This window comes from Eretmochelys imbricata, chromosome 5 (assembly GCF_965152235.1).
Source record: "Eretmochelys imbricata isolate rEreImb1 chromosome 5, rEreImb1.hap1, whole genome shotgun sequence".
Taxonomy (NCBI): domain Eukaryota; kingdom Metazoa; phylum Chordata; order Testudines; family Cheloniidae; genus Eretmochelys; species Eretmochelys imbricata.
This window is the reverse complement of record NC_135576.1, coordinates 35061752-35088934: the sequence shown is the minus strand read 5'-3', so window position 1 is coordinate 35088934 and position 27183 is coordinate 35061752. Positions and strand designations below refer to the sequence as shown.

The window sequence follows — 27183 nt, the reverse complement described above, 5'->3', positions numbered from 1 at the left end:
AACTAATCAAAAGAAAACAACCAACTTTTAAAATGCTGTTTTTGTGCATTTTAATTCCCTCCCAAATAGAGCTAGAGACAAATCACAAGTAAAAAAATTAATCCTCTTTTAAATAGAAAATGATGAACAATGCATTTTTTTTTACATAGCAACACAAAAGCTAAGAATTGGAATAAATGTAGGGTAATCTATATCAGTGCTTGATAACTATGTATAGATATAGTATATCCTCCTGGTTTTGAGGAAAGACGCATCAGACAGTTTTTAAAGTCTATACTTAGTTGCAAATAATAAACTAGGAAAAAAAAATCCTGTCACTGGGTGTGTGTCCCTCCCCCTCCCCCCCCCCCCCGCATGATGCTCTTAAAGAATTGGAACCGTTCCCCCTTATTGAGCAACAAAAATGCTCTTGAAATAGAAGAACGTTATATCTTATGTAGTAAAATCTAATTACAAAAGAAACCTTCAAATTTGTAAGCCTAATGAAGGGGTTGTGAAAAGAGCTGATTGGAAATCCTCCAGTAAAACTAAGTTTTGTTGGAAAATGCTGATTTGGTAGAACGAAATGTTTCAGGGAATCTTGTAGAGGTTCCACTAAACTTTTGTCGAAACACAGCAGGGTGCTCTGGCTCTGCTTCCCCCAGCTCCTGAGAAGTGAGGGGCTGAGTTCTCTAGCAGCTGGCCTGAAAGCACAAGTGAAATTGACAAAACCCCGAGGGCAGCTGGAAAACTGTAAAATTTAGTGTTTTCTGCAGTGAAATCTTTCTTGAAATGTGAACATTTCCACTTTTGATGTCCTTGCTTTTCAGGATGAAACTTTCTCAAAAACACAAGTTTTTTGTGGAAAGGGTTTCCTCCTTTTTGGTCAGCTCTAGTTTTGAACACTGGTGGAGCCTAATGCTGTTTCCTGTCAAATAAAGTTCTTGTCTATGGGGAATACTATAGCATTTCAGCCAGCTATAACACATTTCTGAGTAAAAGCAGATTTTAATCCTAAATGGCAAATCACTATAGTTAATAAAACTATATTCTGGGTATCCCTTTGGTGAAGCCCCATATTCACTTCAGTGTCAGAATGACTTCCCAGAGACTCTCAGACAATCTTCCAGAGTTAATAGTCTTGTGGTATAAGAAGCTAGTTTAGAGAGCTTTTTCCTGGACCTGATATCTGTTGCCTCTTCTGCTGGCTAGCTTGGAGGGGAGCAAAGGGTGAGTCATGGGGTTTAGGAGATAGTGTCAAAGAGAGGCTGGCTTCCAGCCTCACCTTCCGGTCACTAGCTGCCTTTCTCCACATTGCACAAAGGTAGGGTTGCCAGGTGTCCAGTTTTCAACCAGAACACGGTCAGAGTGGAAGCACCACTGACTGGGCTGTTAAGTCCGGTCGGCGTTGCAGTGGGGCTAAGGCAGGCTCCCTGCCTCCCTTGGCTCTGCACGACTCCTGGAAGCAGCAGCCTGTCCACCCTCTGGCTCCTAGGCATGGGCATAGCCAGGTGGCTCCGCGCACTGTCCCCACCCCAAATGTCAGCTTCGCAGCTCCCATTGGCCAGGAACCACAGCCAATGGGAGATGTGGGGGTGGTGCCTGCGGACAGGGCAGCGTGCAGAGCTGCCTGGCTGCGCCTCTGCATAGGAGCCAGAGGGGGGATATGCTGCTGCTTCCAGGAGCTGTCTGAGGAAAGCACTGCCCAGAGCTTGCATCCCCTCCCATGCTCCAACCACATGCCCCAGTCCTGATTCCCCTCCTGCCCTCTGACCCCTTGATCCTAGCACCCTCCTACACCTTAAACCCTTCACCCCCAGCTGGAGCCCTAACACCCCTTGCACCCCAACCCCATGCTCCAGCCCAGAGTCCCATTCTACACCCCACCCCAGAGCCTGCCAAATATTACTCTGTTTGACTTCTCATATTCAGGTTCCCCATTCCCAAGTTTTGTTAACTTACAATATTTCATTAGGTCCCTACAAAGTTTTCAGTTTTGAAGTTAAAATAAACTGTTTTAGTTTCTTCTTAAATTTAGGGGGCCTATGCCATTTTTGGTTGCAGCCAATTTCTTTTTTCTGTTAGACAAGAAGAGTAAGAGTTTCAGGAACATACTTATGTGCTTAACTTTATGCTGTGGTGCTGTGAGTAGTGTGCATATGCATAACTTTATTTTTGGGAATAAAACAAGTGCACATGAGTATATGACTGCGGCCCAGATATGAAACTTGTGTGCCTAAAACTACTTTTGTTTCGGGTTCAGTTAAACAAAGTGTGTGTGTGTGTGTGTGTGTCCAGAACATTCCCCTACAATGTTTGCAAGCCAAATACTATAGCGTGTCTAGTATGTGAGAACCAAGAAGTGAAATCAGTGATGGCTAAGACTGAAAGAGCTACAATAGTTTTCTGACTACTCAAACTGAGGAAAGGGGAGAGAGAAGGGTAAGTAACAGCATAATTAGAAGTAAGCTAGACTCTTAACATAGTCAATTTTAATATTGGCAACATGAGTAAGGAAATTAGACTTAAAATCTGAGATTAAGTTCTTGATGATGCCTCTTCAAAGATACAAGTGTCACCAAACCAAAAGAGTAACTCGTAGTTTTGTTTTTAAATAAAGTGAGGAGAACTTTTTTTTTCTTATCTTGAACTGTGACTGTTCTTAGAACAGTACAGTAATGCCTTTGTCCTTTACCCCCAGTTCAGGGTCCATTACGTAACTGCTATGACAGTAATAATCACTTTGGCTTATCTTATTGAAACTATGTTAAACAAAGTTAGTGCCCGTATTTAACTTTATATTCTGTCATAATCTCTCTAAAATAAGGAAGAACAATCAGTTAACAGAAGGTATATAATGCTGGGCTGCAATAAGAGACAGCTGCAGCCTATTCCTTTTGTTTTAGATGGGTAGTACAAGATACTCATGTTGCACAGCCAGGAAACTTGAAGATGGCAGCTGTACGTGGAGTAAAGACTTTTCTAAGAAACTTCTAATTCTCATGTAGCCCAAGGGGCTACATAGGACTGAAATATGGAGCATTGTCACGGTGCCAGTGTAGTGTGGGCGGCATGCATCTGACCTAGGGTTTCCAATTTTGGTTGGACGTATGCCTGGAGGCTTCATCACATGTAATCTTCAATTCAAGATTAATCTTTAATTCCTGGAGACTCCAGGACAATCCTGGAGAGTTGGCAACCCTAATCTGAGCCCACTCTGGTTGGGGATGCCTTAGTGGGCTTTATTAGGAATTGATTAACTCTTCTTTTTTTCTGAATGAACATTATTTGTCTATTGACTGTTTTTCCTGGCTGGAGGGAAACAGAGGTTGGATGAACTGGTAGTTTTTGCCCTGAAGAGTACATCTGCGTCTGCAGGTGTGTGCAGTACTTAGTTTACTCTTGGTGCTGCTGAAATACAAGTAATACATCACTATATAAAGAATAAGAAGAGGAGAAAAGACAGGCTTTTCTTGTAGCAGCAAAAGAGGCTTATTTTAGCAGATGCCATCTTACTGGGTGTATGCTTCACTGCTTTTTGTGATCTAAAATTTTCTAAAGATAGAACTAGGTATTTAATAACTAACCTGTTATCAAAGTTGACCTCTATTGGAATTAGGGTCCCCTGTGATTTGGACTAGACTTTAGGGGGCTTGAAATAGCTGGAGATGGGGCAGGAGATGAACAAAATCTGGCTGACTCGCCTCCTATTCCAGTTCTGCAAGGCCAGACCTGATGCCCCTTTCTCAGCATCTCCTATAGAAGGAGACTTGAAACTTTGTATTTCTCTTAAGGAAGCTCTCTAGTTGTCTGGATATAACTAATAAATAGGCTTAGCTGAAATCAATTTTTTTAAAATACAGTAATTTACATGGATACTATCCATGTTTGTTCTTATGCATTTTTTATTTTATCATGCACTTTGGAAATGTTTAGTTGCAAAAAGTTGGGACAATATGGGGGTCAGACAATTTATTTAATGACAGATGTTGAGATTCAAGAAAGGAAAGGTTTATAACCATCAAAACACAAATTGTCAATATCATGTTCCAAAATAAATGTAGTAAATATCCAGACATCAAACTCTAAATTCTCAAGCATAATTTTTCTTACTCTGCCTAGCTGTAAATCTTTTTATCTATAGAAATAGGTTGTGTGTGTGTGTGGTGAAACTGATGCTCACAGACACAGATAAAAATCTAATCCTTCCAAATCTAATCTATTTGTAAACACTTGCTGTGATCAGAAGTCTGTCGTGCGTACCACTTCGTAATTCTGCTAGATGAGGGGCTCTACAAGGATACAGAAAGGAAGGTGTCTTGTCTCTGAAAGTTGAAGGTGTCTGGAAGAGAACTACAACACACTGAGAACTCTAGATCAAAACTTTGAAACTGGAGCCGTCTTGAGGATGAAAGGGACCACAAAGAGATGAGTGCCTAACAGGCAACTTAACATGGGGAATACCAATTATATTTGTATATTGATAAGGTGACTAGTGGATTATTGAATAGAATGTTAGCTGCTTTAGAATCTGGAAAAAATGAGTTCGGTGAGAGCTGTTTTAATTATATGAATCACACAATGCGGAGATAGTAGAGAAAGTCAAGAAATCAGTTGGTAGAAAACAAATAGAAACTTAAAAAAAGAAGTTTGGTAGATATCTGTATAAATATAGTTTAAGGTATCTATGTTTTTGGTGAGCATATACAATCTTAATGAATGAATCCAGGCAGATGTGGGTTTTCAGAAACAAAGACTCTCTGAAGTGTTGTGAAAGTCAAATGAACTGGAATTTGGGGTCTGTTGCATGAATTCGCAAACATTGATGTCAAGGTTGTACTCCTCTCCCACCACACTGAATTATGTTCCCCTATTTCAGGTTGCAAAAGCCTCTGAATATCACAATCTTTCTGTGCCATTTGTCTGACTATTCCTCTGCTCCTACTTATTAATCTGTGCCTTAGCGTTGTCTTTTTATCCTGTTTCTTCTCTTTCAAAATCATTTAAAAAAAATTTGGGCCCTTTTCTGTGAAGCTTGGTGGTGGTAATGGGCACATGCCTCTTTGACTTTGTTCAATGCACTGTCCTCTTCAATATTTTGAATTATAAGTTCTCTAGGGCTAAGATTTTGAACCCATTCTAAGTTAAAGTATTTTACTTACTGGCAAGTGTTGAATTTCCTTTTGCTGCTATATAAACAAAAATATGGAAGACTGGACTTCTTAGCTGAGAAAGGAGTTCTGAGTCCCTCTGTGCTTTAAAAGTCCTGTGTAAAGGCTTTTGAAGGAAATGCACTGTTTAACTTGAGGAGAGATGTCATTCAGAGATGAATCAATGAGGTGGTGCTTTGGATCTGAAATAGGTTTAGGCTAGGATATGGGGTGAATCAGGATTAGACTTAAAGTCTGAAGGTGCTGAACTCTGGTGAGCTTCCTTCACAAGATTTGGGTCTTTTCTGTACTAAAACATCGGTCCCATCTGGTTTTGGCTATGATGTGGAACGAAAAATGCAGGGCTGGTTTGGATCTGGACCTTTTGAGACTCTTATTTGTAGAGATTTCTATTCCAGTGTGTAGCTTTTGCCCACCTCCATCTTCGGTCTCTGAATTATTCAGTCTGACATTTAGGAGTGGAGAGCTTTTGACAGGATTTCTTGAAACTTTACAAATTTATTAATTGAAGAGGGTGGAAGAAAATCAAATTAGGCATTAAGGAATGGACACAGGTTAACAAAAAACAACTATTGATATGAATCTTCAATGGGAATTAATATCTCTACAAATTTGTGTCCGTTAGCACAGCTAACGTTCAGTAACACTACTGGAGTAGTTCGTTATCACTGATTCAAATGGCTCTTTAGCTAGTAGAGGCATGTCCTTTGCTCTCTCTGTTCTGCTTTGTGTGAAAGTTGTATCCAGACTTGTAGATACTGCAGAGAAATTGTGAATCTTTCAGTAGAAATCCATTTTTGTAAACCAGCTCTCTGTTAAGCCAGCCCTGAAAGTCCCGATGGTAAGGGGATTAATGTAAATATTCTCTTCACATAAAAAGATTATGAATATTTGGCTATTGGGCTCACAGCTACCTTTTAGAAATGATATATTATTAAATTGATGAGATTACTACTGGAAGAGTTCTAAATATAAAGGGCCATAACCTATTCACTTTCTGCATTTCCTTTTTAAAGCCTACAATAATTATATAAAATGAGGCAAGCAAGTTTTTTGTCACAATATTTCAAAAAAAATTTATAAACTAGCTTATTCCATTCAGGATGTCCAGTTTCCTGACTGTCTCTTTGAAATTCCTCTCCTCTTCCCATTTCAGAACTGTTTTTTTTTTTTTTCATGAGACTTGGTCCCTTCTTACTTTTCCCTTCTCCAAAAAGAAGTTTGAAAGGTTCTCCTTCCTTTTGACTTCAGAACTCAAATTTTTAATGAGATATTTAAATGTTCTACACTCTGTTCATTCAATGAAAGGTCAATGCCATTTTAAAAAAGAATAATGGGGCCATATTCTGCCCTCCAGTATTCTTGTTAACTAAAATTGGAGTTGAGTGGCACATCAGTTTCGTAGGCTAGAACTTGGCTCAGTGCCTGGCAATGTTTTCATCAATTAAAAAACCCCAAAACTTTTTGAACTCCTTTACCTACCCTCCAATTTCTGCAGTTGTTGGCAGGTGACATTGTGTTGTCCCTAACTAAGAGGCAGCCTTTACGTTGGCTTATAGCAAGGGTTGGGCAAGTGTGTGCATTGCATGATATTAATATCCTGCACTGACTCAAGGGAAATTTAAGTTTTGCATGTTGTTCTGAAGCTTTCTCCATGCCTGATAAAGTGAATTTTAATTTAACCATCTGTGTCTTTTTTCCCTTCCCCCAACAGCTGGCTTACCCCTTGGTGTTCTAAACTTGGCCAAAATAAAGCCATATCAGAGAGGCTTTTTCTGTAATGATGACAGCATCAAGTATCCATTCCATGACAGTACCGTCACATCCACTGTCCTCTATGCAGTGGGGTTCACCCTGCCCATTTTCTCTGTAAGTAGCTGAATTTCTAGCCATCTGTGTGTGTGGGGGGGGAAGACTTAAGAGGGTTTGAATAGGTCATCCTTGTGACACTGATTTGGACCTAGAGGGAGAATAAACGTACCGCAGAAATTTAAATATTTATATAGCCCTATATTTTTGTTGATTGCTGTAGTAACTAAAATAACTTCCAGATTTCACTTCAGCTTAGTGACTCCATGACCTTTTCTTGAAGTTATCGAAACCTGTAGGTGGCCGATAACTTCTGATTGTTACTTATCAGAAGTAAACTGAAGTTTGGCTTATGTATGTTAATGTAAAGTATTGTATTTTGCAGTGCTTCTGGAAATTCTCTTTGTACGTCTGTTCTGAACAGACTGCAAGGTCAATTGTAAATAATTGAAATGCTATGTCTCTTGTTATAGAACCCTCAGTTTGTGAGGGGCTCCGCTTATACTGTATATTGTCTGCAGAGGTTAACTTTTTTCATAGGCCAAAAGATACATGTGATAAATTCTTGGATCCTTCAGAGTCTGACTGCAGTGAGACTTAGATGCAGATGTCTTGCAGAAAAGGGACTGGGTGCTGTGATACCACACGAGTTAATAAGGAACAATTTGACTCTGAACTGGGTTTTTAACTGTACACCTCTGCCCTGATGTAACGTGACCCGATATAATACGAATTCAGATATAAAGCGGTAAAGCAGCGCTCTCGGGGGTGGGGCTGCGTGCTCCGGTGGATCAGCGTGTCTGGCTCCGACACGCTGCTCTGAGCAGCGTGCTAAGGGTGCTGGGCTGGGGCTGAGGGCTTGGATAAGGGGCAGAGGGTCTCGGGGGCAGGGATGGTCAGGGGACAGGGAGCAGGGGGGTTGGGTAGGGCATGGAGTCCTGGGGGTGATTAGGGACGGGGGTGTCTCTGCAGGGGGTGGTCAGGGGACAAGGAAGGAGCAGGGGGGCTTAGATGGGGGTGGGGTCTCTGGAAGGGGTAGTCGGGGGACAAGGAGCGGGGGGGGGGTACTGCATACTCCATGTTAGTTCTAACAAAAATGATTTGCTGACTATTAATAACAGAAATGCTCGAGGCCAAAGCAAGTTCAATATAACGTGGTTTCACCTATAATGCAGTAAGATTTTTTTTTTTTGGCTCCCAAGGACTGCGTTATATTGGGGTGGAGGTGTATTACACACTATCTTGGCTGGGGCCAAGATTAAAGGCGGCATGCCCAAAACATGCCTCGTTTGGAGTAGACTTTGGCTTGAAAATGTTTTGGTGCTGACCAAATCCTGTTAGAAACATTCTTGGTCTCTACTAGTCTTTTAATCATGTAGCAACTTGCTAAGACTCCAGGTGCTAAATTAGTCAGTGTGTAGTATCTTCTGAAGAATTCCAGGGAGGGAGGTAACCATTTAAAGCAAATGTCAGAAACCTATGAATCTATGCAACCTGTGTATATTTTGAATGCATAACAGATATTGTTTATGCATGATCACTGTTTTAGCAGCACTGTATTGCGTATTGTACACAGTTAAAAAGCTAGACCTTATGACTGCCTTCTGAAAATAGACAAAAATGCCATAAAAATAGTTAAACGAAAGCTCTATAAATGTTTCAGGGTGGGAACTACCTAACATAAAGCTCACAAAAACCAATATATTAATTTGCTGTTTTTGGTCTTACTCTGTGAATTCCAAATTTCATATTTTAAACTGAATTTCCATCTCCATAATCAAGGTGAAACTTGATGATTTTATATACTTTCATCATGCTCTTTTGCAAAGAAAAGTGTAACATTTCAGCACTCTCACAAAGATGCAGGCTTTATCAAGTTTTAAGGAAGCCTACTGTAAACTGGCCAATAAATATTAAGTTTTTCAGGCACAGTTGTGAAATCATCCACTGGGCATTGGCACAGGTGAACATGGTAATTACATATCTCTGTGCAGTTTCAGACATGTCTATTAGATTACTTGCACATTTTTTAAGTGCAACAAAAGTTAGCATCTGAAAAATGTAAAATATACACAATAATATAAAACATCTCCTTATCTTTTAGACTTCAACTTTAAAAAAACCCAATAAACTAAAAATGGTCTCTCCATCCCAAGCTTATTTAGACGTAAACTTTTTTGCCTTTCAGATAGGCAGAGCCACGTTTGAGCCTCCTGTGACAGCTAGGTTATATAGGACTTTTTGTAACGTTTAATTAAGGAGAAATATATACACCCATATACTGCTTTTTAGATTGAGTGCCTGAAATATCCTTAACTGCAAAGATTTTGTTGACTTATTACAAACCTGCTTCCTGAAACCAATACTCGGATCAGCTTCAGAGGACTTAGTGCAAGCTCCCTAATTCTTGGCTTTCAGTGCTCTTGTGTTTTTTCCATTGCTTCAAGGGCTCATGACATTACTATGTTAATACTCCAGCTCTCTGGTAAGGCAAACGGAAAGCCTGACCTTCAGGTTTGTATATGCTGCCTGACACCTTCTACACAAATAATTTAACTAGCATAAGGAATTATGCCCAAAAAAAGAATAGTATTGTATTTGAACAACTCAAATGAAGAGATTCTCAGGATTTTTCAGTAAAAACATGGACTTAAAGCCAGAACTTCAGACTGAGAGCATACATTATGCTGACTGAGAGCATACACTATGTTCCTTTGTAGGATATGCAAGGGAAAACCTTTCTGAACACGCCTTACCTACTTCATATCAGATTAAGGTCACTAAATCTGTTTACAAATTTCCAACTGAGTCACTGGATTTATTTGTTTGTGAAGTCAACCGATTGATTCTTCTGTATAATTAGTTTGGCACTTTATAGAATGCCACTGACGTGGATAATTAGTCCACACACCATGAGGTGCAACCAAGTGGCCTTAGAAAAAAGATGACTTAGCTTTACTATCTGAAAGTTTTGTGCTAATATATGATGATGCATTCAGATTGCAGGCAAAACTGACGTTATATATTGACTGTCGTGCGTGTAGGTCATGCATCTAGGAATTGATAATATAGGCTTTGCTTATAGGATGGGTACTGCTTTAAAAAGCAGAGACACAGTTCGGAGTTTATGGTGGATAACCAACTCGAGCTCGTAGTGTGATGTGGTGGCTGAGATCAAATCCAATCCTTGGATGTGTAGGCAGGGGGAATGTCAAGTAGAAGCAGGGAGGTTGTGATACCACTGTACATGAGTGTTCTTCAATTGCAAGTCTTACATTGGACCTGTGGGCATCAGCTGGTCCCATCCTGCTTCCCTCTGCGGGCCCTGCTGTAAGGGCAGCATCACTAGCTGGCTTCAGCTCCGCTCTGGGGCTCCTGACAGCTCTGACCCATGCACTGCCCTACTGGTCCTGGCTGTAACATCGCTGTACTGATCTGCTTTTGAGACACACACCCCAGCACCTGCCAGCTCAGAGGATGCCCTGCAGCTGGAGAAGGAAAGGGACCAGAGTTGCTGAGATCTCAGGGTGAGCTGAAGCTGGATAGCAGGGAGGAGGGGGCAGCAGAGAGTAGGATGGAACAGTTGATGCCCAGTGGGCCAAATGGAAGGCCCTCATGGGCAGCTCCAGCCCCTGTGGTTCCCTGCTAGGTGGCACCTTTCCCTCCCCAGCCACAGAGTATCCTGCAGGGGAGGGAGGGCACAGAAGCAGGTCAGCATGGGGATGCTGCAGCCAAGACTGGCGGGGACTGGAGCTGCCCAGACCCCAGCATGAAGCCCGAGCTGATTGGCAAGGTCATCCTTGGTTGGAGCAGGAGCTAGGTATCGGGGCCATCCTTACAGCAGGGTCCCCAGGTGCTGGGTAGGCACCTCATGAACATGAGCTGGGCACAGGCAGCAGGAGGCAGCGGTGGGATGGGTTCTGAGGGGAATCGCACCTGTTCCTTGGGGTCTTTCCCAACTTCCCCCATTCTCCCCCTCTTCCTCCTACCTTTCCTCAAGTCCTTGGAGGGGACTAAGGAGGCTCCTGCCGCCTGCAGCAATCTCCCTCCCTTCTTCCACTTTCAGGACCGTAAATCCTGATTACCCCAATGAGCGTCGGGGACACACTGCTCATTCGGATAACCAAGGTTTTCGATCAGTTGAAATTCAGATAAACTGACTTTATGTATACCTGGCATGATGGTGAAAAGAGGAGAAACAAACTGAAGTGCATCCTCAGCTGTGCACTTGATTGGACTAACAGTCTGCGCACCATTCAAAAATCACCCAGTGTGCCATCTTTGGCATGCATGCCATAAATTCTCAATCCCTGCCAACTAGGCAAAGCATTGACTTGGTTTCATTAGAGAGCACACACCTGAAGAGCCCTTTGGCTTGGCAAAATTTGGACATTGCCTTATTTGGCATCCCAGAAAATGTTGTTTAATGCCATTGGTATTTTGCATTATTGAGATGACTACTGTAGCCAGTTCTGGTACTACTTCAAAAAAGGATTTTGAGAAATTGGAAAAGGTTCAGAAAAGAAGTAAGGAATGACTTGAGGTCTGGAATACCTGTCTCAAAGCAAGAGACCGATATTTTTGTTTAATCTATTTGCCCAAGAGGGTGAAAAAGTAGAAGATAAGTGATGACTTGATTACTGCCTACAAACATCTACATGGGGATGAAGGCTTTTAATTTAGCAGACAAGGGCATAACATCCAACATCAGCTGGAACCTGAAGCTAGACAAATTTAGACTAGAAACAAGATGCAAAATTTTTAGTGAGGGTAATTTAACCACTGGAACAACTTACTAGGATATGGTGGTCTGTATACTGAGTTACTTGTTGATGCAGGAATTGCTTGGTCAAGTCCTATATCAGTGTTAGTATAATCTGACTCCCTAGAATATCATAATGGTCCCTTCTGGCCTCAAAGTAAGCGTGTGTGAAATTTTAGTTTGTACTGACATCGTTAGTGCTTTTTATGTTGTCTGTTGTAAAACTAGGCAACTAGATGAGTTGATGTACCCCCTGGAACACTTCTGCATACCCCTAGTTGAGAACCACTGAGCTACAAGACCTTGAGGCCTAGGGCCATGCAAACAGGCCCTTATAGGATCCTTTAGGAGTAAGTCACTTCAGACAGCCAGTTCCAATAATCTGAGCCAGGGCTGTCCCTAGCTATTTTGGTGCCTACGTAGTCTTTTTCCTCCCCCTCCCCCCCCCCCCCGCAGGGGGGCTGTGTGGGGCCCCAGGCCTCCGCAGGCAGGGTGGGGGGGCTGGCCACTTCCTGCAGGAAGTGATGTGACCCGGCCCCAGCCTGCTCTGCTCCACTCCCCTGGCTCCCAGCCATGCCAGGGGAGTGGAGCAGGCTGGGGCTGGGTTACTCCACTTCCTGCAGGAAGTTGCCAGCCCCCTCCCCTGCCGAGGCCTGGGTCCCCACACAGCCCCAACCTGTGGAGGCCTGGGGCCGCAGGCTGCTCTGCTCCCCTGGCTCCCAGGCTTGGGGGGAGGAGGGATCTGCCCCTCAGCACTCGCTGGCAGCGTGGCTGGGAGCTAGGGGAGTGGAACAGGCTGTGGCCGGGTCATTCCACTTACCATGCCATGAGTGCAGGGTTGGGCCTGGCTGCAATCTTCAGGGGAGTGGGGGCGGGGCTGGGGCAGAGCAGGGGTGGGAAGAGGCGGGACTGGGTCAGAGCAGTGGCGGGGGCTGGAGCAGTATGCAGCTGTGCAGGGCACCAGGAAATTTGGTGCCCCAAATTTCCTGGTGCCCTACGCAGCCGCATGCTTTGCATATGCGTAAGGATGGCCCTGATCTGAGCAGCTTATGTTCATGAGGTGCCTGCTATCATGTATCCAAGTAAGAGGAGCCTTTGACACACCCATCCCTCATGTAAAGATTTATAGTTCTGCAAATGATGTCTGGCTCCATATTATCTAATAAATGTCTTGATGTCTGTCAGCATTCTTGTAACTTCTAGTAATAGAACAAATACACAGTAAAACAGCATTGCTGATGGCTTTCAAAATCATTTTAAATATTGAAAGGTAACATTAATAACAGTTTCTTGTTTGTAAACAGTGGAAGTGTGAAGCATTTTTGAACAGTTAGGTATTTCAAAAGTGACAACTCTTTGTGGTGTGGTTGTTTCTCTTTTTTTTTTCTCTTTGTTTTTTTTTTTCCTCTTCTCTTCTCCTTTGGATTTGGGCAGGTGGGCCTATTAAAGGTCTTGTAGTAGTTTAAAATTCTCCTTTGATTTGAAGGCACATAGAATGACCTGTTTAAAATATGTAAAGTTTGGGTGGTCGTGTAGCTTTTTGTCTGCTGCTTTTAAATTAAGATTTAGAGACCAGTTTTGCCAAGTCAAATAAGTGGCATGTTGTCTGTCTAAAGGGCATGTACTACCTTTGTTCCTTTGCCAACTTTAACATGCTAGGTATGAAGCTTAATGGTACATGTGGTAAGAGAGAACTTACTCGAAACACCTAAAGGGAACTTTCTGAAAATAATACTCTGACTCAACTCTTTTTTTTTTTTTTTTTCCAGCGAACTGTTGAGGTGCATGCTTTGGAGGCCTCTTTGTCAAGATTTGTGGGGAGATGCCTTCCTAGGCAAAGGCTCGTTACTCTGTAATGTGGAACACTAAAAGTACATTGCATTTCTGCAAAATTAATATAAAATAGAACAGGTTTTCACACTTACTTACACACATGCCTACTTTTTTTATTGTAAAACTGATTAACTTTCAAATAAAATCTAGCTGTCGCCCCACTACTTGGAAAAGACTTAATAGCAATGTGCTGTAGTGAAGCCTCTTACTATCTAAATTTTCATTATATTGGCAGAACATGCCATTGCCACTGTACACACTTTGTCTATCAATATTTTTATAGCTAGCTAGTTTAAACATGTTTAATGCTGTATCCTTTATCTTTTTGTGAACGAACAAACTTGGCAACATGCAGAAGGTCAAGTATTAGTTCAAATAGCAATATTCTGTTAGGGACTTACAGTACACACACACCATCCTGTCCCGCAGGAAAACTTTTGTAAAAGAGTAACGAGCTTTCATGTCTTACAGAACTTTGGTCGTGTGTCCCATTCTTCCCTCCCTTCTCCCCCCGGCACAGTTCACTATCTCCTGGGAAGCTTTCTGGGCAATGCTAGCGAGTTTCATAACCTAACAATTTGAGCACATATCTCAAAACAATCATCAAATAGCCTCCATTACGTTTCAGATGAGAATGCTTTATCGAAGTGTTTGAACTGTTGCACTTGTTAGCTGTTTTCTCAGAATGGGAAATCATGCCTTTACTATGCTCTGCCTAATGCAAGTGAGATACTATAATATATTATCTGAAGTGCACATGACTCAATTGTTTTGATTAAAGGGTGATTAGAATTTGTAAGAGGTAATTAAGATTAGAGAAATAGTGGTGTTTGGGTGGGTTGGCTTTTTTTAATGTGCTTTACAATTGACAGTGGCTGGAGCAATGAGGGTAGTTTGTAGTACTAAATCTTGTAAATACCATGATTATACCTTTTTGCTTGAAGGTCAGGTATTATGGAGATGTATTCTCTCCATAGTTAAGGTTGCAGCCCATTTCCATTATAGATGTAACTGAGGAAGAGAACTTAAATACCTTTTTCAAAGTTTACATATCTATTGACTTATATGACACATTGGCATTGCAATATTGATGAGCTCAAAGGTCCATCTGATTAATAATATTGATGAGCTCAAAGGTCCATCTGATTAATTATATTGGCTCCAACAATGGCCAGAGCCTGATGAAGGTGTTTGGAAACATTATAGTGCACATATTAGGAAGAAGTTTGCGTAACTTGTCAGTTATTTTATTTTCTGCCTTGAAGCTTGAGGATTAATACCAGTCTACACTGATGATCTCATCTGTATCTAGGTATCTGCGGCCTCGTTACATTGTGATAATATATTAGGCTACTGAATTCATTATGCACTTAGTTTTGTTTTTATCAGGCCATGTCTACGCTACAAAATTGTCGACCTAACTTACATCTGCCAACAACCACCACAGTTATTAAATTGCTTGTGTGCACACTTGGCTCCTTGTGTCAGCGATGAGTGTCCTCATAAGGAGTGCATGCATAGATTGTGTTGTCAGTGTGGGGGGTTGTGGGGAGGCTCCTGAAAGGCAGTAACAGTAGATGTATGCAATGCAACATCTACACAGACGGTGCGTTGACCTAATACGTTGACTGACTGTGATGGTATGCTGCTTGGGGAGTTGGTGTTACTAAATTGGCATAGAAGGCACTTACCTCGGTGGGAGCCAAATTTAAGTGAATGAAGATACTTCCATAGATAGCTTATGTCCACCTATCTTGCGTTGACCTAACTGTTTAGTGTAGACCAGGCCTTAGGTCTGGTCTACACTGGGGGCAGGAGGGATCGATCTAAGTTAATCAACTTCAGCTACGTGAATAACATAGCTGAAGTCGATGTACTTAGATCTACTCACCATGGTGTCTTCACTGCAGTGAGTCAACTGCTGATGCTCCCCCGTCGACTCCGCCTGCACCTCTCACTCCGGTGGAGTACAGGAGTAAATGGGAGAGCACTTGGGAGTCTATTTATCACATCTGATCTGGCCGGTAGTATAGACATACCCTGAGTCTTTTAAATATTTCCCTCCTTTGACTGCCTTTCTATGTCCCTTTTTTTCTTTGCTCTATGGGAGAGGTAAATTGGCACTCCCATTTACTTCTTTAAACATTAAGTACTTTATATACCTGTCATAGTCCCCTTATTTGTTGTTTCTTCTTGCTAAACAAGACTGGGTCTTCAGTCTCCCTTTGTATGGCAGTTCACCTCTCCCCCCGCCTTACCTCTAGTAATTTGCATCACTATAATTTAAGACTAGCACAGAGACAATAATGTGTTACAAGATTAAATAATTTTGCCACCTCACTGCTTACTTCACCCTAGCCCTCCCTCCCCCACTGTATGGAGTATTGGGGCACCTTACCCTTTTAACTTATTTTGTAATAATGAAAATTTACCACATATTCTTAGTCTATCTTTGACTCTGCTAGTTATGTTAGGCTTCTCAAAGAGTGGAGGAAGTCTCGGTACAGATTCTTCAATTCTATTTTCATTCCTAACACTTGCTCTAACTAAATCTTATTTAAGTAGATTTCTCTTTTATCCAGCAACGTGTATTTTAAAACAGGGCTTTTAGTCAGTGAAAGGATTCTGTACATGCAGTAGGCTAGGAAAGTTTGAAGGGGATGTGTTCACAGTAGCTGAACGCAACTTTCTGTATTTTCTGGTGGAGAATGCACTTAGGTTTTGTCAAAGGAATATTTTTTTTAATTTAATTTTTCATAATGGGGAATCTTCTCAAAGACTGGAGAGAGTCCATATGTACTCTTATGAGTGATTTTTATTCTTTTTTATTTGTTTTAATTAGTAGGTACAGTATATATTGGCTGCTTCACAGTACTTCTGATTCTCATATCCACTGTAATACTTCATTCAGTTCTCGGCACCTAAGATGATTGATACCATAGTGATGATGGGTTTGTGGTACAAGAACCTGAATAGAATGATCAGGTTGGATTCAATAGAGTGAAAGGAAATCAGGAAGAGCAAGACCCAAAAATGCACGTAATTTATCTCCCTGCTTCTCCTACCTCAGGAACCTTCAGAGAGACTTTTAAAATATCAAGTAAAGCTTGGTAATAACCAAAAGAAGGTGAAATCATATAGCAGCTTGATTCCTGTCTATTGTACATTCTTGGATGGCTCTTCCAATGGAAGTGGTGGGAGCCCCATCCATAGACAGAGTGCTTTGTTGAAATTGTTTTTAAAGCTGATAGCATACACTGCAGGGAACATATGTAGTATAGCGACAGGAGGATGGATTAATGTCCTAGACTCTTCCCTTTCTAAATTTGTATAAATCATAAAATGAGTTACTTGATCACTAAATTCAAGTGGAATGAGTGGAACATCTTAAAATTCATAAATATGAAATACTGACTTGCATACTGCAAGCTGGTATAGTGTGAAGGGGTCTGAGGCAGTCCTGTTCTTTAAAATGCTTTGGGGTACACACCTTTCACGCACTTGAATTCTTTATTGTTGCTACACATAGTGTATGTAATGGGAGGCAAATAAATCATGTTTCTTTCTAGCTTACAGCTGCACATCAGAAGCAAGAGTGAATTCCCAGTATAGTCCTGTTTCATTGTTTGTTTACAAACCAATTTTTCTTAAAAGGAACATATGGGGGAGCTCTTTCTTTGTTGTGTATTACTTTACTTATGGGATTAGGTTGTTCTCTTCCTGCATTTCCAACTGTTCTTGCCTCAGCATCTCTTTCAGATCCTAGCTGTAGGCTTGCCACTATAGTGAGAGAGGGGTTTGGTGACACTGCAGTCTACTCAGCATGCCACAATTTCCAGATTTTTGGTCTGTAGGACTTGAGGGTTTATGAAGCACTGCAAAACATCCAACTTTGCATGTTGAGGTAATGTCACTTCAGTAGAGCTTCTGTGATGAGTGTAGTTACAAGCAGAACATAGGGTTTGGGCTGAGGCTGAAGACTAAGCAGAAACTAGAGATCGAGAGAGATGTGGGAATGTCCAGGGCGTAACATGTACAGCAGTAGCTGGCATAGATTTTAAATCTTGGAACAAGGTGACATTAGGCCTGATCAGCACTAAAGTAAAAGGTGGACATGCTCGTGGAAGGGTAAGGTGGATTGTGGGGGACTGGGAGGAGGATGAAATGATCTGTTGGAAGCGAAACATTTTAAATTATAAATCGTCTTTACTCACATTGCAGACCAAAAGCAAAGCAGCAGCATTGCGAGGTGTGAATATCTCATTTTGATACCCTAGTTTAGTAAAACTACTTACAGGTCACTGATGGCAATCTAGATGACTGGCCAGAGATTCTCTGAAAGGAAAGAAGATTTTTATTGGGGAGCAGGGGGGATTGGGGATGGAGGAGAGGGGAACAAGTGAGTAAAATCTACAGCGTTTAGCTAGGAGCAGGAGAAAGTGGAGGATGAACAAATGGACACAATGGACACTTCCTCCTTCTGCTCCTCTTTATTGACAAATGTTCCATACCTCATCACTCATCTTAGGGCATGGCTACACTTGGGAGTTAGAGCTCATTAAAGCAGCCCAATGCGCTCTAACTCACAATGCGTCCACACTGGCAAGGCACGTAGAGCGCTCTGACTCTGCGGCTAGAGCGCTCCTGGTACTCCACCTCAGCGAGTGGAATAATAATAATAAAGAGTTGGACACGATACTTGGGGGTGACCCCACCTTCACTCAGAGTACCACCCTGGACACTCCAGAGCACAATCAAACAAGGCAGGAGAAGCAGGAGCAAGGTGAGACTGAGAGTGCTGAGGAGGAGGAAGACACCCTGGCATCCCTAGATGCATGCAGCCAGGAGCTGCTCTCAAGCTAGGAGGAAGGTAGCCAGTCATGGCAGGCGGTGCTTGGGGAAGGACAAACTCCAGAGGAGGCTCCCGGTAAGCGGCTTTTATTTTGGGAAGGAAGTTATTAGGTGTGGGCTCTTGGGGCAAGGAGGGTTAGGGCTGCATGCATGCCTAGATGCAGAATAGGGCGTTGATGTGCTCTCTCACACGGCAGTAATCGGCCTCAGTGATCTCTTCAAAGGTCTCATCCATAACTTGGGCACTGCGCTTGCGCAAGTTTTGTGGGAGTGTCACTGTAGTCCTTGTCCCAGTGAGGCTAACATGTCCATGCCACTGTGCCGTGAGGGGTGGGGGGACCATTGCTGCACCACCGTGGACACTTCAGAGCACACAGGCAAGCTGCATATGGGCCAGGGCAGAAGCCGCATTGTAGTAGAAGACCATCCCTTGCTTTCCAAGTCACCCTCAGCAGTGAGATCTTCCAGGACAATCTCCTGTGGAAAAACGTTGGGAAAGTGTTCAGTATAGGGGCCCCCTGCAGCTGTTGGTTCTCCCAAAGGCACAGAAACCCAGAGGACAGTACAGCCATGAAAGAATCAGTCCCCCTTGACCCTGTGCTTACTCACCATTTTGGGGCTCCTGGGGGTTATGTGCGCTCGCTTTGTGATGGACAAATTATGCTATTGCGTAGACTGTACTTGCCTTCCTTAAGTACAGGGGAATCCATTGCTCTGTCTGGTGTGAATAATGCTACCTCCGTTAAGTGTTGCATTTGGCCTTTACAGATGCAACCTTGAGATCTCGGCCGTCTGTGTTATCACCGGCCGAGAGGCTGCAAAGAATCAGGAAGAGGCCACGTAGAAGCAGAGACGACATGGTGCATGAAGTCATGCAGCACTCCCTTCATGAAAATCAAAAAGCGCCGGAGTGGCGGGAGAGTGAAAGGAGGGTCTGCCAGCACAATGCGGATCGCTGGCACCAAAGCACAGAGCAGCTGATAAGCATCATGGATCACCAGATGGACTCGATCCAGACATTACTGGTGGCTTTCAGCCTCAAATTGCTTCCTCAAGGCATCCCTAATCCTTGCAACCCTGCGCTGGGCCCCTCTAATAGCCCTACTCTCTGGCTGTTCAGATTCAGCCTCCAGGTGTTGAACCTCCAAGTTCCATGCCTGAGTGAATCTTTCACCCTTCCCTTCACAAATGTTATAGAGGGTACAGCACGCGGATATAACAGCGGGAATGCTGTTATTGGCCAGGTCCAGCTTCCCATTCAGAGAGCGCCAGTGGCCCTTTAATTGGCCAAAAGCACACTCCACAGTCATTCTGCAGCAGCACAGCCTATTGTTGAACCACTCCTTGCTGCTGTCAAGGCTCCCTGTGTAGTGTTTCATGAGCCACGGCATTGAAGGGTAAGCGGGGTCTCCAAGGCTCACAATGAGCATTTTGACTTCCCCTATGGCGATCTTCTGGTCTGGGGGAAAAATTCCTGCTTGCAGCTTCCTGAACAGGCCAGTGTTCTGAAAGATACATGCGTCATGCACCTTTCCAGGCCAGCCTGTGTTGATGTTAATGAAACGCCCACGGTGATCCACAAGCACCTGGAGAGCCATAGAGAAATACCCTTTTTGATTAATGTACTCAGAGGCTAGGTGGGCTAGTGCCAGAATTGGAATATGCGTGCCATCTATCGCCCCTTTGCAATTAGGGAAATCAGTTTGTGCAAAGCCAGCCACAATGTCACGCATGTTACCCAGAGTCACGGTTCTTCTGAGCAGGATGCAATTAATGGCCCTGCAGACTTGCATCAATACAATCCCAACGGTCGACTTCTCCACTCCAAACTGGTTAGCGACGATGGGTAACTCTCTGGAGTTGCCAGCTTCCAGATTGCAGTGGCCACCCGCTTCTCCACCATCAGGGCAGCTCTCAATCTCGTGTCCTTGTGCCGAAGGGTGGGGCGAGCTCCTCACACAGTCCCATGAAAGTGGCTTTTCTCATCCGGAAGTTCTGCAGCCACTGCTCATCATCCCAGACTTGCATGACAATGTGATCCCACCACTCAGTGCTTGTTTCCCGAGCCCAAAAGCGCTGTTCCATGGTGGTGAGCATGTCCGTGAATCCCACAAGCAATCTCGTGTGGTATGTGTTAGTCACGTCGATATCGTCGGAGTCTTCACTGTCACTTTGGATCTTAAGGAGTAACTTGTCTGCCAAATGTGACATGCTGGTGAGACTCGTCAGCATATTCCTCAGCAGTTCGGGCTCCATTCCCGCAGACCAAAAGGGAACACAGAGCGTGCAATACAAAACGTGTTGAAAGATGGCGCCAATTGTGGACGGAAGCAGAGGGATTGCTGGGATGCGAACCAATGCATCATGGGGCTTTGGAACAGGACCCAGAATGCCCCGCATCCCCTGTCCCCTTCCCACAAGCCACAGCACCAGGATGGGAAGAGGTGCTCTGTGGGATAGCTGCCAACAATGCACCGCTCCCAAAGCCACTGCAAGTGCCGCAAATGTGGACACGCCAGTGCACTTGCAGCTGTCAGTGTGGACAGACTGCAGCGCTTTCCCTGCTGCGCTCTACGAAGGCTGGTTTAACTCAAAGCGCTCTCTACATTTGCAAGTGTAGCAATTCCCTTAGCCAAGTCCATATGCCTTCTGTACCCAGTATTCCTCCTTACTATACTACTAAGAAAGAACCTGAAGCTAACTGCCTAGTTAAATTTTTTTCCACTCCTTGCTCTTAGATTCTTAAATGACAAAATAATAAACAATAATAAACCTTAAGTAATGAAAAAATCCATGTTTTGACAAGAAGTGTTAACTTTAAATAACCTCAACTTTGTACTGGAAAGCCCCTTTGAAATACCCAGGATGGCTTTCTTCTTAGGACCAGAAGAAGCGAAATTCTGTTGACCAAGTGAATATGAATGCTAACATAACTTTCAAAAAGTGAGAAGGTATGAACAGCAAAAGATTATGATTTGGTTAAACTTGTCAAAACTAGTAGTAAAAACATTCTTTCATCCAGGGCTCTCTGAGCGCTACACAAACATGGGTACACAATGGATGTGCTTGCGGACCTGGCAAGCATAAAGCAAGAACCTTCAAAGGTAAAAAATTGGATTTGTGCCTGGAGTGTTTCCTTTGGTTTATGTATGAAAGGTATTTGTGGGTTTCTAAAAATCTTTCTGCTTAATGTTTATATTAAATATTCAGATCTTCTTCTCCAGTCTAAGACCAGACTCATAAAATTATGACACTGGAGAAAGGGGACAAAAGATGAGTAGTTGAGAAGGAACATGATTCATAGAACTCTAGTGTAGTTGTGGCAAGTTGTGCTTTTACACTGTTAGCTGGATCAAGGTGAATTCTACAACATGCCCTGTCTATGTTGTCATTTAAAATTACACTTGTTAAAATGTTGACCAACACTTTTTTAAAGTACACCTTTTTTCAAGTTAAATGGATGTCAGTGATTGACATCCGCAAAACCAGAAGAGAACATTATTACAGAATACAGAATTAACATTCGTGTGTGTGTGAGAGAGAATGTATCAGGTCTTTATAGTGGATGTATAAAGAATCTTCAGTTTGTGCCCTCTCTAATTCTTTTACAAGTTACTTTTCTGGTATCCCGTTTGGATAGCAATTTCTCTTGCTCCTTGAAAATAGGTAGTCAAAAACTCTTACACACCAAACTTTTTTTTCTTTTAAAAATTCCTCCTTAGCTGATTATATCTTCTAAGTAGCCTAGCACCTACTGATCCTGGCTGCAAGCAGTCTGTCACTGAGTATCTTGGATGGGCTATCACCAGCAGGAGAGTGAATTTGTGTGGGGGGGTGGAGGGTGAGAAAACCTGGATTTGTGCTGGAAATGGCCTAACCTGATGATTACTTTAGATAAGCTATTACCAGCAGGACAGTGGGGTGGGAGGAGGTATTGTTTCATATTCTCTGTGTATATATAAAGTCTGCTGCAGTTTCCACAGTATGCATCTGATGAAGTGAGCTGTAGCTCACGAAAGCTCATGCTCAAATAAATTGGTTAGTCTCTAAGGTGCCACAAGTACTCCTTTTCTTTTTGAGTATCTTGTGATGACCTGAAGAAGAGCAGCAGCTGCTGCTGACAAGCACACATTGCCCTGTTGCTATATTGGGTACATGCTTCAGACTTTGGCTTGAACCCACTGCCAGGCCCAAAGACTTCTGCCTGCCAGACTCAATACTGATCAAGCTTATGTCTTCTAATCTCTTACGCTGGACCCTGACTCCTGACAAATCTGACGGAAGCCTCTGGTTTAGTACCTTGAGAGCTGTGAGAGGCCTTTGTAGTAAAGTGCATTGGCCTCCCAAAAACACAGTAAGGCTATGGAGTACAGAAGGCCATGTTCAGGACTGTTTTTCTTTTTAAAATCTTTTATTCTTCAAGCACTATGAGTAACCGTGTTGGTCGCTATAGACATCACCTTGCAGCTATTCATGCTTTGAGTAGCCCCTTTGGTTGCTGTTGCCTTGGCACATTGAGTTGGAAAGCTGAACAATTTGATAATTTAGCTGCCTATTTTTATATAGTGTGTTACTCAGCTATGGAGCTAATTTGCCTTTCAAATTCTGCCTCCTCTCTGCACAAGAGTTCCTCATTAGACATAAACTGGGCTCTTAAGTTTATGCAGGTTAGAGAAGGGCTTTGAGTTTAGTAAAACTTGTTTTACTGTAGAGAGGCAGGTCATGAGAACTTTCCGGACTTGCAGAACATGTCTGCATTAGAAAAGGTTTGCAAAAAGGTCCCCCAGCCACTGCCACCAGCTGTATGGGTGGTAGCACCAACTGCAGACAAGGCTCTGGCAGCTACTGGTCTTTCCCATTCACTCAGTTAATCCTGTTGCAGCTGAACAAGTGTTAGGCCTGGTTCTGAGCTCTGCTTCTGAAATTTTCTAGTTTAGACACAGCCTTACATGCTGGGAGGAATAGAGGCCTTGTGCTTAAGGTACTCGAGAGAGAAACCGATTTATATATTATAGATATTCACTTTTTACCTCTGCCACAGGCTTAGTGTGTGGCAGTGGGCAAGTTACTTAAACTCTCTGCCTCAGTTCCCCATCTGTAAAATGCCTCTAACTCAGAAGAGTAGTGTTCACCAGATGAGCGGATTGTACAGTAGTGTGTGGGGTGGGGGGGAGGCACTTGTACATAGATCATGAAGACTGAAACCCGTCCTGCAAATGAACCTCTTATTTGCTTAATGGCTGATCCTGCCTTTTGTCCTTGGAGGCAGATTTTTGGCTAACCCCTACAAGCTACTATTTAAACCCAATCCTTGCTTATAGTTGTGTTTTTGACCTCTTCTAGTCCCCCTCCCCCATATGGGTAAAAACCCAAGTTATTATTCTTCGTCTATCTTCAGTTCTTTTCTTCCCCTTGCCTCTGATATTTTTTTCCCCTGGTCCTCTTTGACTTTGGAAGTAATTTTAATCGAGAAGAAAGTAGATGAACAGAGAGGCAAGTTGTAAGAACTTCTATTTTACCTTAGTTTTAAGTCTTCCCTATTCTACTAACTGTAGTGTCCAGTATATGACTTTCTCCACTTAAGATGTGACCCACACATGGCTAAATAGTACCCCAACATCAGCACTGACAACATTTTGAAGTATTTTTGCTTTGTTTCCACCAGCACTGCTGGAAAGAGACCCAGACCAGTTTTCATATGAAAAGACTCCTTCAATCTTCTGGACTATATAATGGAATGACTCTTGTGATTGCTATAGTCCAGATGTAGCACTGTCAGCATTACAACCTTGATCAGGTTATTTTCTAGACAGCAAAGGAGCTTTAAGAATCTTCCCAGGTGGAGACATGGAAGAGCAGCTGTGTGAAGTTTATAATGTCTATAAGGGTGGTGATCTCTTCTCGCTCCATTTAATAAGCACAAAAGGACATTTTGGTACTTTGACTATTTACTTCCATGTGCACTCATATTTTGAAGAAGCGTTGCTCCCTGAGAACACATTCAGTATCTTGACAAATATCCTCTGTGGTACAGGAGAGGAAGGCTATTCTTACAGTTTTTGATTTGATAACTGAGTTTGACCTGTGGTGTGCTTTCCACAGGAGACTTTCCCAATAATTATCTAGAGTGCTGATTTGTGACTGGATTGATTACCTGTAGGTGCATTCACGTTTTCTGCCATTGCATGGTGGGTATATTTGAAGTAGATTGGCACTGTACGTTTAGTAATTCAACATCTCATACTTTTTTTTAAGACTTCAGATGGCTTCTCGTGTGCATTAGATAAGATTGTTTGAGCATTTAGTAGTAATGTGACATCTGAGCAATCACAGAGAGAGCTTGTATTCCCCTAACACTGTAATAGTGAATACATGCTTACCACAGAAAGTGAGTATTCATTGCTGTAATGATGAAGGCTTGTGGTGCTCCAACTTATTTGCCCTTTCCTACTAATACCAATTTATGCTTGGATGGGTTTAGGTCTGCAGCACTGGGCTCCTCTGGGGAGAGGCAAGAGCACATTAGCTTGCAGCTCGGAGCTGCCTGGGGAAGAGGCGGCACAGCTTGGGAAGCAGCACAGGAAAGGTTTTTAGGGAGCCAGTCAGAGCCCCAGTTCCCACAGTGCAGAGAGCCAGGGGCCTGAGCAGGCCGGGCAGCTCCCACCAGCTTCCGATCCACCGCCTCCTGGCAGGAGATAAGTTTTCAAACTGGGGGGCTTGCCACCCCATTTCCCTCCCCCCCCCCCGCTTCACCCCGCTCCGCAGCTGTGTGCCCTGGGTTGCTGCCCCGCTCGCCCCACCCTGTTTACGGTCCTGGAAATTGTGGTGATGGAGTATAATCAAGTCATGAAAAACTGATACCAGTAGCATAAAACCATCTTGATAAGTAAGTATCTTTGTTTTGGTTAGTGTGACACTAAAGGGTAGAGAACTAACCAGAGGCAAATTCATAAAGCTAGGGCATCTAACTTACAAGTACAATTTAATTACCCTTCTGCTGACTGTACGTCTCATCCAGAAACTAGACCTTTTATTCAGAGCATTCCTAGAATGTGTCTCCTTCTGCTGGAACTTGTTAAAGGCAGGAAACAGTCCACGGCAACTCTTTCTTTACTTTTAATCTTCCTGTATGCTGGGGAAATTAGCTGTCTTGCAATAGATCATTGTATCTTTTTTTGGTAGACATTGCTATAAGTATATTTTAAAACTAAAAAGTAAAGTTGAAGTTTTCAAAATAGAACTGTGTAAATATTTAGAACTTCTTCCACCAAAATGCAACAATTTTAAGGTAGGATGAACCTAAAACTCCCTACCCATTGAGACAAAAATCAGTTTTCTTATCTGACTGTTTTGAGATTGGTGCACTCAAGCTTGCATTTTTGGTTTCTACTGGGTGAGGTTGTACAACACTAAACATGACAAAATGTGGGAAGGCTATGGGACTGTACAGTATACCAGTTGAGCCATTTTAACCATTCGACCATGAGGCGGAGGTAGTGGTGGTTAACTTTATTCAACTTAATTTTCCATACAGGATGAACATCTAAGGGGAGGAAGAATACATTGGTCCCTGTCTTCAAGCATAAAGGACATATGCAAGAAAGTAGTGGTTACTAACGCATTAAATTCAATGTCACATGAAGAAATGGCTGGAAAGAATTGAGAAAAAGCTTTGAGAGGAGCTGAAGTATCAAATAAGTGACAGCCAATTGGGATTTCTGCCAGGAAGGCCAGCAATGGATTAGTGTTTGCAGTCTGAATATTGCAAGAGAGTACAAGGAGAATTGAAAGGAATTGCACTTGGTGTTTGTGGATTGAGAGAGACCTTATGACAGGTTTGGGGTCGGGAAGGAATTTTCCTCCAGGGCAGATTGGAAGAGGCCCTGGCGGTTTTTTGCCTTCCTCTGTAGCATGGGGCACAGGTCACTTGCTGGAGGATTCTCTGCTCCTTGAAGTCTTTAAACCATGATTTGAGGACTTCAATAGCTCAGACATAGGTGAGAGGTTTTTCGCAGGAGTGGGTGGGTGAGATTCTGTAGGCTGCGTTGTGCAGGAGGTCAGACTAGATGATCATAATGGTCCCTTCTGACCTTAATATCTACGAATCTAGGTTTCCTAAGAAATTGTTATGGTGGTGCCTGTGGTGCAGTCTGCCTGAGACGTGTTCAGGCAATTATGGACATATGTGAGGGTAGCACAATAGCAGTGAGAAACAGCTGTAGTGGCTACAGTGAAGCCTGTGAAGACTGATCCTTTATGTAGACCTACCCTAATTTGTGAAATAATGCCTGTTTACGGGACTTATTCCTTCACCCACTTACTTCCCTGGTCCTTCTCACATGAACGGAGAGCAACAATACCCGAAGTCCAAAGGTGCAAACAATTTGATGTTTATTGGGGTGAACTTCCAGCAAGCATGATTCCAGTTTCCTTCCTTAGTGTCCCCCTTCCCAGCTCTGACACCACAGAGCCTTGCACCTGTGTACCTGTTCCCATTCCTGCCCTTAGCCAAACATGATTCCAATTTCCCCACCCCCATTCCCTGTTCCCATTTCCCCCTTTAGCAAAACATGATTCCCATTTTCCCCCCCACACCCACACACACTTCCTGATTGTCTGCAGACTATATAGTAAAACTTGAGTTCTGCTTTGCTATACCTTAACCAATCATTTTCCTGAAATTTAACTAACCAATCCTAGGTTTCAGAGTAGCAGCCGTGTTAATCTGTTTTTGCAAAAAGAAAAGGAGTACTTGTGGCATCTTAGAGACTAACCAAT

The 27183-nt window shown here is 42.9% G+C and overlaps 1 protein-coding gene across 3 annotated transcripts in view; it reads left to right on the top strand.

Moving 5' to 3' along the window:
• Nucleotides 1-27183, top strand: part of PLPP1 (phospholipid phosphatase 1) — a 131798-nt gene that overhangs the window by 16207 nt on the left and 88408 nt on the right. For 2 of the 3 annotated variants that reach the window (XM_077816851.1, XM_077816853.1), the window contains exon 2: nt 6865-7019. The exons of the other annotated variant lie outside the window; for it this stretch is intronic. In XM_077816851.1, coding sequence (XP_077672977.1) covers nt 6865-7019 — 155 coding nt within the window. The remainder of the gene's footprint in view (nt 1-6864; nt 7020-27183) is intronic. 3 annotated transcript variants of the gene reach the window in all.